General features: G+C 46.2%; 1 protein-coding gene across 1 annotated transcript in view; it reads left to right on the top strand.

Moving 5' to 3' along the window:
- Positions 1-12,111, top strand: part of NCAPH (non-SMC condensin I complex subunit H) — a 36,318-nt gene extending 24,207 nt beyond the window's left edge. Inside the window, exons 13-18 of the mRNA XM_079792838.1 lie at positions 3,172-3,282; positions 4,392-4,571; positions 5,603-5,713; positions 8,031-8,122; positions 8,507-8,582; positions 11,663-12,111. Coding sequence (XP_079648964.1) covers positions 3,172-3,282; positions 4,392-4,571; positions 5,603-5,713; positions 8,031-8,122; positions 8,507-8,582; positions 11,663-11,722 — 630 coding nt within the window. The 3' untranslated portion in view covers positions 11,723-12,111. The remainder of the gene's footprint in view (positions 1-3,171; positions 3,283-4,391; positions 4,572-5,602; positions 5,714-8,030; positions 8,123-8,506; positions 8,583-11,662) is intronic.
- The last annotated feature ends 2,373 nt before the right edge of the window (positions 12,112-14,484 follow it).

Consider the following 14,484-nt stretch of genomic DNA (forward strand, 5'->3'; position numbering starts at 1 on the left):
TAGTTAAGCAAGTTTATTCTATATCTATAAAAGGCTAAGTTGACTCGCGCACGTGTGATACATATAAAGCTCTCACTGGCACCAATTGCACATGTGTGTTTCAATCTGTCATTGTCGATTGTGAATTTGGTTGACGCTTCTATTATAAAGAAAGGGCGAATGGTGATATTAAAAATTTTCTTCTAATTTACTTTCAATGTGCACAAATTTGTGCACTGGGCCACTAGTTGACATATAATAGTATATTCTATCTTTCTGCATTTTTAAGAATACTGTTGACTCTTGAACATGAGTTTGAACTGCACAGGTTCGCTTATAAGCAGACTTTTTCAATAAATACGTGCAATACTGTAAATGTATTTTCTCTTCCTTATAGTTTTCTTAATACCATTTTCTTTTCTCTAGCTTACTTTATTCTGTCTCTCCTTCTCCCTTCCTGTCTGAAATCAAATAAGATATATATTTAAAAAAAGAATCCCGCCCTAACCGGTTTGGCTCAGTGGATAGAGCATCGGCCTGCGGACTGAAGGGTCACGGGTTCGATTCCGGTCAAGGGCATGTACCTTGGTTGCGGGCACATCCCCAGCAGGGGGCGTGCAGGAGGCAGCTGATCGATGTTTCTCTCTCATCGAGGTTTCTAACTCTATCCTTCTCCCTTCCTCTCTGTAAAAAATCAATAAAATATATTAAAAAAAAAAAAGAAAGAAAATCCCAGAGTAAGTAGAAAGAAGGAAATAATAAAGATTAGAGCAGAAATAAATGACAAAGAGGCTTAAAAAAAATGCCAAAAAATATCAATGAACCAAAAGCTGTTTCTTTGAAAAGATAAACAAGATTGATGAACTGTTAGCCAAACTCATCAAGAAACAGAGAGGAGCCAAATAATCAGAAACGAAAGCGGTGAAGTAACAACTGACATCACAGAAATACAAAGGGTTGTAAGAAAACACTATAAACAACTATATGCCAACAAGCTGGACAACCTGAATGAAATGGACACATTTCTAAAAAAAATACAATCTTCCAAAACTGAATCAGGAAGAATCAGAAAACCTGAATGGAGCAATAACAACTGATGAAACAGAAGCAGTAATCAAAAAACTCCCAGCAAGCAAAAGCCCAGGTCCAGACGGCTTCACAGGGAAGTTTTACCAAACACTCAAAGAACTAACACCCATCCTCCTCAAACTATTCCAAAAAAATCCAAGAAGAAGGAACACTTCCAAACATATTAGCCTTTATATGTATAGACTAGAGGCCCAGTGCACGAAATTCATACACAGGGGGCGGGGGGTGTCCCTCAGCCCAGCCTGCACTCTCTCCAATCTGGGACCCCTCAAGGAATGCCTAAACGGGCAGTCGGACATCCCTCACAATACAGGACTGCTGGCTCCCAACTGCTCGCCTGCCTGCCTTCCTGATTGCCCCTAACAACTTCTGCCTGCCAGCCTGATCACCCCCTAATCACTCCCCTGCCAGCCTGTTTGCCCCTAACTGCCCTCCCCTGCCAGCCTCTTTGCCCCTAACTGCCCTCCCCTGCAGGCCTGGACACCCCTAATTGCCCTCCCTTGCCGGCCTGGTCCCTCCCAGCTGCTCTCCCCTGCTGACCTGATCACCCACAACTGCCCTCCCTTGCAGGCCTGGTCCCTCCCAACTGCCCTCCCCTGCTGGCCATCTTGTGGTGGCCATCTTATGTCCACATGGGGGCAGTCATCTTGTGTGTTGGAGTGATGGTCAATTTGCATATTATTCTTTTATTAGATAGGATTATACCTCACTTTTAAAAAAAGAAAGAAGTGCAGAAAAATACAAAGTTGCAGCAGTCATAGCAACTATGGCTACTGTGCATATTGATTAGATGTCAGCAGCAAGTTCCCCACTCAGAAAACAGCCCTGAGATAGAGCCAGGCTGCTGGGAGCTGAAGGAAGATGATGGAGCTCGTCCACGAGGCCTGGCTCAGCCTTGAGTTGCTTATGATTATCCAAGGAACAAATGTCCCCATGTGTACCAGGGCTGCAGTCACAGGGACAGTGTATCCCCTCACCCTTCCAGCAACACTACACTAGGAAAATGACTTTTCAACACTGGAAAGTGAATGCTGGACTAGTAAATGCTCTATTTACCTAGAGAATCCACAGATCAACTAGCCATCCAGTTTAATATCTTAATGGGGGATTCTAATAGCAGCCAGCCAATACATGAAGAGTTGTGTACTCTTTTTGTTTAATATTATTTTGGGATTTGTATTACAAGAACATTGAGTTGTGGGCACTGCTTTTGGAGTATTTAGTTACATTAAAATACTCATTGTGCTTTTGTAAACTCTACACAGCTTTAATACCATTTTTTTAGCCCAAAGACATACACCCCAGGTGAAAATCACTGGTTTAAGGGCCTGCAAATATCTGAAGGGCTGTGGTTAGCAGGCACTCCCCAAAGAGGCAGCCCTGACCAGTGTGTTCAGTGGTTAGAGCGTCCTCCTGCACACCGAGGGTCTCAGGTTCAATTCCTGGTAAAGGGAACGTACCTCAGTTTCAGGTTCGCCGGTCGGCGTGTGCAGGAGGCAGCCAGTTCATGTGTCTCTCACATCAATATTTCTCTCCCTTCCTCTCTCTCTATCTCCCTTCTACTCTCTGAAAAGCAATGGAAAAAATATCCTCAGGTGAGGATTAACAAACAAACGAAAAAGGGGGGGGCGGCAGGCAGACCTGACCTGTGAGGCTCTGGAAGGCAGGACAAGGACCCTGGATGTAATGACAGGGAGAAGAGCTGGCATTTCTCCCTGTAGTTCTGTGGGGAACAGCCATTGCCTCATTGAAGCAGTGAGTGAGTGAGAGTTTTCTATCAGAATTGTGCAAGCAGCAAAAAGTTGACTTCTTTTCAGATAGCTATAGGCAGTCTTGATTTTAGTGAGGAAACCCTTTTTCAAATAAAGTTGTGTACAGACCTCATTTCAAACTAGCTGCTCTTTTATTTGGGATTGATGGAGGCTCTGAGCCCTACTAGCTAGGCTTGCTCTAGAATGGAGTTGTGCAATTGGAAAGTTGGTTGGATTAGATGACTTCTGAGGGCCCTCATAACTAAATTCTAGGAGATTGAGCATAGGGATCCAGTTGAGTGGTTGCTTTTCTAGAAATTGCTTTCTGCAGTTTTTCTTTTCTGCATTATAGATACTTAGGATCGCCCAAGGCCAGAAGACGGGGACTGAGCATTATGAAGAAATTGGAGACTATGACTATAATAACCCTAATGACACATCCAACTTCTGCCCTGGATTACAGGTAAAGGCAAAGAGCTGTCCTCTTCCAAGAACCACAGTCTATCTTCCTGCTCCCATCGCCCCTGCCATATGTTGGAGGCTGTAGGGTTTTAATCAGGTGGAGGTTTTCGGATGCCTGCCCTGCCCCAGGCATCAGGGAGCTGAGCAGAGCTGAGGACACAGCCAGAACCCAGCTGCCTTACTGTTAGCCCTGTTTGCAGAAAAGTGGACCGCGCCAGTAACCCAGTCAATATGTACACGGAGTTGTTGGCATGTGCAAAATACTTGTATTAGCTATTTTGGGATTTTAAAAGAAAACACTTTTCTTAGGAGCCGATATTTTGGCCAGGGAGACAAAACTTATAGACATGAGAAGATGCCGGGTACTAATAGGGAAAAAAGTTCATGGTGGGCCTCGGGAGACCAGGCTGTAGCTCTGATGTTGGTCTCACAGTTGGTTCTGTATTAGCTGCTCCTGTCTGTAGGTCTGTGGACTAGATAATGTCACTGTTCGTCCTGTGAGTCTGCTACTTAGACACAAATGGAAATGACCGCAATGAGGGAACACTAGGCTGCATGTGGGGAGAGGGAAAAGAATTGGAAGGATAGTTTATTCACCTTGTTTTCTTACGTGGATAAGAGTTGGGTTTTTATATTTTAGTGGAAATTCAGATTGACCTCTTGACCAACTTTCATTGTGCTTAAGAGCCCCAGGGAGAGCTAATTAAACCATTCCTGGGCCCCACCCAGAGAGCTGATCTATTGCTTCTGGGCTCGGCTAGCACTGACTTTCTCACAGGCTCCCAGCAGGACCCTGGCTCTGGCCTGCTGACAGGTCACCCCATTTCAGGAATGCTTTCTGTAAAATGAAACCCTAAATTTGTTACAAGTCATGTTGTGATGACTGTATTCCTTTTAACTCTCATTCCACGGTCGTAGTTACTAACATGTCTCCCTCGTAGGGTTTATGTACCACAGGAGGATAACTAGAGGTACCTTGAAGTCCACCTCAGCTGACTTAGTGTAACGAACCCTCTGCTCTTGCTGTATAAACAGGGACTCTCTTTCAGGGATATCTCTAAGCCCCTCCCACAGATTCTGCAAAAGTTAAAGAGTTGTTTCCTTGTGCAGGCTGCTGACAGTGATTATGAAGAGTCGGGTGACTTATTTGTGGGACCAAATGCGACCTCTGACCTCTCAGCGTATCCTTGCCATTCGCCTAAGACAACACAGGAGGATGACCCACCTGACACCCAAGGATCAGACATCACTCGTTACGGAGAGTCAAACCTGGTGGCTGAGCCTCAGAAGGTAAAGATGGAACGTGGATTCTATTTCCTGGTGTTCTCCTGAGATCTGTGTCATTTGCTTCCTGAATGAGAGTCACGTTGGTCTGAGCTTGAGTTTTTTCTTTTTGATTTTAAGCCATTGCTATCCAAGTGGCTGATTCTTAAATAGGACGGTGGGGATGAACTGGCACCCATTGGATTTGCCGAACAAACCATCTCTCCTAAAGTCATGATATACTGCATGTGGCAAACCAGTCACGTGAAGTTTGTGAACGAAGGCTGTGGGCAGAGAGAGTGGGTTTCTGTGCCAACTGGCTGAGGCTAGCTGTTTGGCTCTGGAAAATCTTGGCCTGGTTCAGTTCATATTAAAATACCTGCATTAAGCATTTGTCTGTTTCATAGCAGATGATAGGCTCATCTATAGGGTGTCCCCCAAATATGATAACTTAATTTTTACTCCTTTTCAGGTTTAACTAATTTGAAATAATGGCTGAAGCCAGACTAAGCTTTGAACAAAGTGTCACTGGACATTATTTTTTATGGGGAGACATAAAATATAAAGTTTACGGCACCAAACCGCAACAGTGGATGATTGAGGGCACACAAATACCAGATGAAATGATTCTTGATGTTTGTGATTCCATTGCTTCACGTTAGCAGCAGTGCCAGGATCAGAATGGTCATCAGTTTGAAAACGGGCATTGACAAAAAAATGTATTCGTTTCTGTAGATTCTTTTAAATGTTGAAAATGAAGTGTATGTTAGTAAACACTTGGTAATCATTAAAAGTGTGTATACATTATTTTGGAACATATTGTTTATGAGATTCTCTCTCTTACACTGGAGTTCCAGGTTGGCCAATGTAATATTTGAGCAAGAAGAAATTAGGTTGAAGTGAAGGACTCTATTTTAATATGTCCAAAGAAAGCTCTTTAACTCTGTAGTTTAAACGTGATTCTTTTTTACTTGAATTCCTGACTCATTTTACAGTGTGTTGATGGAAAATGCCTCTTTCTTCTGCTTAGTTTTACTTTTGTCACGTACCTATTTCAGGTAAATAAAATCGAAATTCATTATGCCAAGACTGCCAAAAAGATGGACATGAAGAAGTTGAAGCAGAGCATGTGGAGTTTGCTGACGGACTTCCCACAAGTGGACGCGGAGGTTAGCAGGCATAGAGGTGCTGGGGTGAAGGGCTCCACTACTTCTAGGCGCCCGGCGGGGGTGGTGGGTGGGTAGCTGCCGGTATCCAGGGCTCCAGGATCCAGAGTGCCAACACAGAATTCATCACTCAAAAGCACCAGGATGGCATCACACCTGAGAAGTGAACCGAGGGTGTGAACAGGTCACATACAAGGTGATAGAGATAGTAACATGGGACATTACTCAGCCTTGCTGTTGATCAAAATGCCAAGCAATGAAAAGATGTTTACCTTGCTTTCAAATAGCAGCTTGGTGGTTAAATGGATTCACTGCTGGTACAATTTAAGTTGAATGTCCCTTCTGGAGAGCAAATTCTGACATCTCAGGTGCCGTAAAGTTTTAAGCCCTTTGATCTAATAATTCTCGTTTGGGAAATATATTCTTAGTAACAAAGTTGAAAAAAAAATGCTTTCAAATAATGTCTTTCTCCTGAGCAAGGTGAAACATTGATTAACATGCTCTAACTGAATGGAACTCTCCACTAACTAGAACCTTCCGTCTCCCCTTTCAGACCTCTCTGCTCAGGGGTGTTCTGAGCTTTCCAAAGTCCGCCTTTTTTTTTTTTTTTTTTTTTTGTACTTCTCTGCTGGCTGAGAAGTGAAAATTACGCTTTGATTGAGGACCCTGAGCTGTGTATTCTTGGGTATCAGATAAAACTTCTGTCATGTTTGAAGTTTTCTCAACTAAAATGGAATGGGATGTGAACATCAGAGAAATGTGCTTTCTGAAAAGTAGGAAGGGGGTTCCTGGCCAGCGTGGTTAGAGCATTGGCCTGTGAACAGAGGATCGTGGATTTGATTCCAATTAAGGGCACCCACCTGGGTTGCAGGTTCCTCGCCCCAGTTGTGGTTTGTGTGGGAGGCAACAAATTAATGTGCCTCTCACATCGATGTTTCTCTCTCATCTCTCGTATTTCCCCATCCCCCTTCCTCTCTGTAAAATCAGTGGAAAAAATATCCTCTAGTGAGAATTAACAAACAAACAAAAAAAGTAAGAAGAGGGTTTTGCTTTAACCTTTGAGTCTCAATGACTCAAAGTCCTCCAGGGATTCTGGTTAATTAAAGATTTGTTGTTGTTTATTTAAAAAAAACAAAAACCACAACACACCTTTTATTATAGAAATATTCAAACAGATTTAAAAATAGAAGGTAGAAAGTTTAGTGAATGTTTGCTTCTAAAATTTATTAATATTTTACCTATATTCAGTTCTGTCCTCCACTCCCCACCACCACCACCTCATCGTGTACACATTCTGAGGGTGTTTTTTTAAAAATTGTTGTTGTTAATCCTCACCTGAGGATATTTTTCCATTGATTTTTATTTTATTTTTATTTTTTTCTATTGATTTTTAGGAGGAGTGGAAGGGAGGTAAAAAGATGGAGAGAGAGAAACATTGATGTGAGAGAGACACATTGATTGGTTGCCTTCCACACATGTCCTGATTGGGGTCGGGATCCAGTCTGTAACCTATGTACGTGCCCTTGACCAGAATTGAACCTGTAACCCTTCAGTCCATGGGCCAATGCTCTAATCACTGAGCAATCCGGCTAGAGCCATATTCTGAGGTTTTTTTTAATGCAAATACCAGCCATAATATCCTTTTATAGCTGCTTGCCTGCTAGTAAGGAGGCAGGTGTGTGTGTGTGTGTGTGTGTGTGTGTGTGTGTGTGTGTGTGGTGTGTGTGTTTTAAGTGGAAAGCTTAAGTCTACTTTTAGATAATGGATTCTGTGTTGCCCTTGACTGTGTGGTCCAATTGAAGCTATAAATGATAATGGCTTTTTGTTATTTTATTATTTTTTTCTTGCTTTTCTTTGCAGTTTTTCCTTTCTTGAATTCCACTGGCAATCAACATCACATTTACCAAAAACTGTCTAGGGCTGAGGCACTGGATCCCTTTATGGGTCCTTTCCTTTGAAAATGTGGCTAAGAGCCCTGACCGGTTTGGCTCAGTGGATAGAGCATCGGTCTGCGGACTGAAGGGTCCCAGGTTCGATTCCAGTCAAGGGCATGTACCTTGGTTGCGGGCACATCCCCAGTATGAGGTGTGCAAGAGGCAGCTGATCGATGTTTCTCTCCCATCAATGTTTCTAACTCTCTATCCCTCTCCCTTCCTCTCTGTAAAAAATCAAAATATATTTTTAAAAAAATGTGGCTAAGAAATTGTTTCGGTTTTATTCAGACTTTCGTTTACGAGATAGAACTTTGTAAATTTATGTTGCTCCCTCAAAAGTGAACCTGGCCCAGGTGTCTGATCTGTGAATATCCTTCTTCTCTTAGACAAACCACACTGAGACTGGAAAAGAAGGGGACCCGGTGGAGGTGGCTGACAAGAAAATGCTCAGCAGGCTCACATGGGACTTGCAGAAGAGGTGCGGTGCGTGCCAGCTCTCTGGGGGCTGGCGTCTCCTCTGAGCTTTGCCCCTGCCCAAACTGTTAAGTGTGACGGACCCTCCACACACGACCTACTGTTCTAACACTCTAGCCGATTTTCTGTTTCTTCTCTGCATTGATAAGTGAGTTAATATAGACTAACTTTCAAAAGGCATTTTTCTACACTAGTGATTGGAATGAAACAGGAGATAAATTTTATTTCCAGATTTAAAAAACTGGAAAAACCTGCTTATAAAATGCATCTGAAATATTTCTTTGTTTCTCGTTAGTTTATTCATTGGACATGTGTATTCATGTAGATGAAAGAGCCTTTGTTCCTGGAATTGCAGACACCCAGATAAATGCTGCCCTTTGTTTCACAGCCTGCCGCCCCTCATGGCTCAGAACCTCTCCATACCCCTGGCCTTTGCCTGTCTCCTGCATCTAGCCAATGAAAAGGTAGGTGGCTCTGGTAAGCATGGGTGTGTTCTCTATTTGTGTCCATCTGCTTGAACTTTCTATCAGATCTTGCCTGGGCTCCCTCATAGAATGGATGTCTTACGTACAGTGACCTATGTGGTACCCTCAGCCCAGAGGATTGACCAGGCACCAAGAAAGAACTTAGAAAAAGGCCGTCAGGTGTGATTAGCAATAAAAAGAATGAGGAAGACCCAAAGGGGAAAATATTAGATGTGTGTGTGTTTCCAACTTGAAAACATAAAGTATTTTTACATCATTGTATGTCAAAGGCTTCAAAGGCCAAATCCTATCAGAGCCAAAGTCAAGACACACGGGAAACATGGTGGAGAAGAGGGGAGAGCAGAGTGCAGCCGGAAGTCAGATGCTGGCCAGCAGAGCTGAGCAGCTGTGGGATGGTTACTGAAAGAGCAGGCGGTGACCCACCCTCTCAGGAGCCTGTAGGTGCTGCAGGGGGGCACCCTGTACACATGGTGCTGCTGGAGACTTGCTGTCCGTGGGTCTCCCCAGACTGGTCCCTAATGCAGACTTCCGTACTTGGAGTAGTGGGCCATGGGCTGGGCTTGGGCTGTATCACTGGGGTTAGGGATGCCTAACTGCCATCACTGTGGCTGCTCAGCCCTTTCTAGGGCAGGTGCCCTGCCCAGGAGGGAGAGTGGAGAGGAGTATGACACGTGAAGTGTGGCTTGAGAAGATTGATAAGATTGGATTGGAATGGTAGCAAAAATTGGGTGTTGGGCCCTGGCTGGTTTGGCTCAGTGGATAGAGCGTCGGCCTGCAGACTGAAAGGTCCCAGGTTCGATTCTGGTCAAGGGCATGTACCTTGGTTGCGGGCACATCCCCAGTGGGAGGTGTGCAGGAGGCAGCTGATCGATGTTTCTCTCTCATCGATGTTTCTAACTCTCTATCCGTCTCCCTTCCTCTCTGTAAAAAATCAATAAAATATATTTTTTTAAAAAAATGGGGTGTTGGGAGCAGTGCCCGGGATTACTATGTGCTAGTGTCTGACCTCTGACCTTTAATGACATCAGGAGCAGTGATGACCGGCTCAGTTTCCCAGGCCTGCCTTTGCTTTGGACTGACAGGCCCCAAGGAGGGAATGCTCCCTATAGGGCAGCCTGTGTAGCACAGCCTCCAGCCAATCCCAGTGGACCTACCCCTGGGAACCAGGGACCACTTCTTTTGCCACCTTGTAAGTTCATGACCTCACTGAAGACACAGTCCATTTGGCAGAAGCTAGTTCTGATTTTGGGTAGGGAATTGATGTAAAAGAGCCATGGAGACAGAGCCTCGTGCTGCATGTGTCCAACTGTGGGGTGACCACTGGGCCTGTAACCTCCAGGCTGGTTAACACCTGAGCCAGAACAGAATAAGCCAGCCTTGCTCCTGAGAGTGAGCAGTTGTGCATCAAAGCCAACTTTAGATAAGCAGTGACCCAGGAGCACAGCTCACAGCTGCTGTAGGGTCCTGCTCAGAGGAAGGTGTGGGAGCCAGGTTTCCTAGCGAGAAGGTCTCTGTGTGAGTCCTGACACATCCAAGGTGTCTGAACGCAGAAGCCAACTACAAGAGGAAAGAATGACTAAGGGGGAAAAAAATGAATAAAAAGCTATATTGTTGTCCTGACAAGAAATCCACAAAGGGCTCTGAGGACTCCCCATCTGAGGAGGAAGATGCGCCATCCACCCTCTGTCTGACACTCGGAAGGGTCGCTGCTGAGTTCTCCTGGGGAGGCCTGGGGTCTCCCATTGTCCTCATGGACAGAGGTGCTGGTCCTAGCACACACGGGCGCCTGAAAGGTGGGCACCTCCAAAGCCCCAGTCTGAGAAGCAGAGCCCCCGGGCTGTGCGCCTCCTCAGAGGCCTGCCTCTTCCTCTGAGAGCAGCTGTGCCCTCACTCGCCTCCCAAGTAGCCTGGGGCCAAGTAGACACTGCTGAGCAGGTCGGCGAGGCCCAGGCTCCAGCACTGCCTTCCCAGTGGCAGTGCGGCTTTGTTCCTTGGGCTCTGACCCAGTCTCTGTAAGGGGCCCAGGCCTCAGCATCTGAAGGATGGGGAGGTAGTCCCACACCATGACCTCTTGGGCTGAGCACTGAGGCTATAACTGGGGCCTGGCTTTGGGCTATGTGAGAGGTGACTGGTAACAGTGCCCTGACAGTAACAGAAAATCTTCAGGGATCTATGTTTGATGACTCAGCTTGGAGCCACCAAGAGAAATCTCCCCACATTTTCTGGCCTTTCTTCTCCCAGTCTTTCCCTTCGATCTGAACTCTGGTAACGAGCCCCTCATATACAGTGTGATGGGGCTTAGGTTGACCCACGATGGATGCTGGGCCCTCTGCCTTCGTGAATGCCAGCAGTGTGTCACTGGTCAGCCATGCCTAAGCAACTTCTGGACTCCAAGCTGCAGACATCATACCTGGGAGGCATGATCTGAGCTTTCCATCGTTAGCAGTCTGGGAGTGTATGCTAATGCTAGAATAGGGTGGATTCTCGGCATAACACACCTTATCTGCCTCCAGTGCCGAGTGAGGGAGGGGTGAGTGAGGTTAGGCAAGAAGGACTCTGACAGTGCTTTCGTCCTGGGGGAGTGGTTGCCTGGGGTTGGTGGAGACGTGGGCTGGGAGAGTGAGGAAGAATTGGGAGGTGGGAAAAGGCCTGCAGAGAGATAAGGGGGAAGAACTGATGTGTAGCCATCACTAAGGGATGGGGTTTGGGGTGGGGGAGGATGACCTGGAGAGGGCACATGTGGACAGGTTAGTAAACGCACTGTGGCTCCTAGTAGCCTCCCATCCACGCCCTCCCTCCTTCAGGACAGATAGCCTAGCTCTTGGGCCTGAACACAGAGATGGTTGTGAGAACCAGAGCCGGAGAAGGCACGCTCTCTGCTTTTCCCCCCTGCGATTGGCAAGAATTTGGAACCAGCTCTCATGCAAATTCTATTTGCCGTGATAATTTCACTTATAATCATGGGACAAACCTCATTCTTTGTTTTCTCAGTTAGGATTTGCTTTGCGATCCTTTAATTCTTGGTGCATCAGAGTCCATGTGTGTTTGTCCTCTTTCAGAATCTAAAGCTGGAAGGAACCGAGGATCTTTCAGATGTTCTCGTGAGGCAAGGGGATTGACTTCACCAGGAGAAGTCAGCAGGAGGGGGCTCATCACTTCAGTGACCAGGACATCTCCACTGGATGCTACAATGTGGGGCTCGAGGCAAGGTCCCCATTTGCCTGTCGCTCTTCCCTCCTGTCCCTCTCAGTCTGGGAAACAGTACCGGAAGCTCGCCCTTGATTAGAGCTTTCTGCCCTGTGACCCCTAGGCGGGAGGAGAGGGTGAGAGTATGTTTCTGAAACCTACATGCATTCTCTGTATTTGTGTGTAGACTTAGTCTCCTAAATTGATCTGTTGTTCTGCCCACTCTTTTACTTTTGTAGAAGAGGAGGCATATGTGGTCCTTTGCCAGCTACCTAATTCATGTACATAAAATGTCACGTGCCCTTATAAATGTATATATAATGCTTAAAAATAAAATTCTAACAAGCTTGGTAAAATATTTGAGTACCCATTAGATAAGTATTGACCTGGTCTTTTTTTTTTTTTTAATATATTTGATTGATTTTTCACAGAGAGGAAGGGAGAGGGATGGAGAGCTAGAAACATTGATGAGAGAAAGACATCGACCAGCTGCCTCCTGCACACCCCCCACTGGGGGATGTGCCCGCAACCAATGTACATGCCCTTGACCTGAATCGAACCTGGGACCTTCCAGTCCACAGACTGACGCTCTATCCACTGAGCCAAACCGGTTTCGGCTGACCTGGTCTTTACACTCAAGGGGGTGCCATCTTGGTAGCTAGACAGGATATTCATGTGTCAGCATGAGGCAAGAGCCGCTTAAGGAGGCGCTGCAATGTTTTGTCTGGTGGCGGCGGGAGGGGTTGTGGGGGGGACAGAAATTGTGAGATAACCCAGATTGTGAGATGGCATCCATGCGGCCTATGATTTCTGCTGCAGAATGATGGCAGTAGCCGTGGCTGGCTCCTGTCTGGCTTGCTGACTTCATTAGCCTTCTCAGCATCATTGTGAGGAGCATGCTGGTATCACTCCATTTGCTGGAGGAGAAGCAGGACACAAAGTTCAAGGAACCTGCATAAGGAAGGGCAGCTGACCATCAGGAGCTTGGCCCTGAACCAGGAAATCTGCTTCAGGGGTCTTCCTTTGTGGCTGCTCTGCTATATGCTGCTCAGACCACAGACTCAGTGCTTGTAGGTGTGGATCCGGGTGGCCCTGTCCTTGGCAGTCCTGGTCTCTGCCAGAGCATTCAGTCACCATTCATTGGGTAAATAGAGGTTTTGGATGCTAGGTCAGAAGCCGTGAAGTCTAATTGTCGAGTACTCTTGATAATAACTTGCTTCTAAGCCAAAGTCCACACAAAACAAAGAACAAGTAATCCCTAACACCCAGAAATGAACTTGCCAGACTGCATCCTAAACACAGGGTGGGCAAAAGTAGGTTTATAGTTGTTCATATGGAAAGTAATCTACACTAATAAAAGAAAAATGCTAATTGACCGTACCTTCACTACGCCCACAGACAATCAGATCGAGTATGCAAATTAACCCAACAATGATGGCGGTTAATTTGCATACACTGAGGGAGGGAGGAGTGAAGACTGAAGACAGCATAGAAGGAAGAGGGAGGGAAAGTGGAAAGCAAGGCGGCAGCGGAAGGGAAAGCACGGGGCAGCGGTGGCGGGAGGAAAAGTACAGGGGAGGGCGGCGGCTGTGGGAGGGAAAGCGTGGGGTGAGGGGCAGAGACGGTGGGAGGGAAGGGAGAGCACCAGGTGGCTGCGGGAGGGAAAGTGTGGGTGGGGGGTGGGGGTGGGGGCAGAGGTGGCAGGGAAAGCGCCAGGGCAGGGGAGCGGGGGTGCGGGAGAGGTGGTGGTGGCGGGAGGGAAGCCCGCCCGAAGCCCTGTTCTTTCAGGAATCTTCCTGCAACGGGCCTCTAGTACAATAATAAATAATAATACAAAAATGAATTTTCGCATACTCACAACTGTAAACCTACTTCCGCCCCACCCTGTATTACCCTTTCTGCTCTGTTGAAAGGGTTAGACTTGAACATGTCAAGGGAGGGCCTTTTCCCTGTCCTGCTGGCTGGAGCCTCGAACACGGATCCCCAGTGCCGGGCAGTGCTGGTCCTCTTGCTCTGCTTCCCGCTCTCAGTCCAGCACACTCCTCTATGGTGAGGCTGGGCCAGCGTTGAGTGGCCAGTAGAACAGCTGGGGTAGTCCCAGCTTCCTCAATGAACTCCCCTCCCCTCCACCCTGCTCGCAAGCTTCTCCCTCCTCATTCATATGGTTGCTGTATCAATATTCTTTTGGCTACATGTAACAGAAAGCCCATGTCAGTGGGTATGCAAATAAGTAGGCTAGGGTGGCAGCTCCATGAAATCAGACCAAAGATCATCCCAGCTCTCTTCTTTGCCATCCCTAATGTGTGACTCATCCTTGTGTTTCAGTGTGGCTGCTGGAATCCAGCCATCACATCCATATTCTAGGGAGCAGGATGAGGGGTTTGGGGAGGCTGCAACCTACTTTTGGTCTCTAAGGATTTGCCTTTTCTGGACATTTCATATAAATGGGAGCATATAGGATGTAGTCTTTTGTGTGTGGCTTCTTTCATTAAGCATAATATTTTCAAGTTTCACCCAAATTGTGTGTGTCAGTGCTTTATTCCTTCTTATAGCTGAGGAATATTCCACTGGAGAGACCATATTTTGTTTAGTTGTTCATCAGTTGCTAGACATATACTTTCCACTTTTGAGCTATTGTGAATAAGTAGCTATAAACATTCATGTATAACTTTTTTGTTTTTGTTAGTTTTTAATC

Source organism: Cnephaeus nilssonii, assembly GCF_951640355.1.
Source record: "Cnephaeus nilssonii genome assembly, chromosome: 15".
Lineage (NCBI taxonomy): Eukaryota > Metazoa > Chordata > Mammalia > Chiroptera > Vespertilionidae > Cnephaeus > Cnephaeus nilssonii.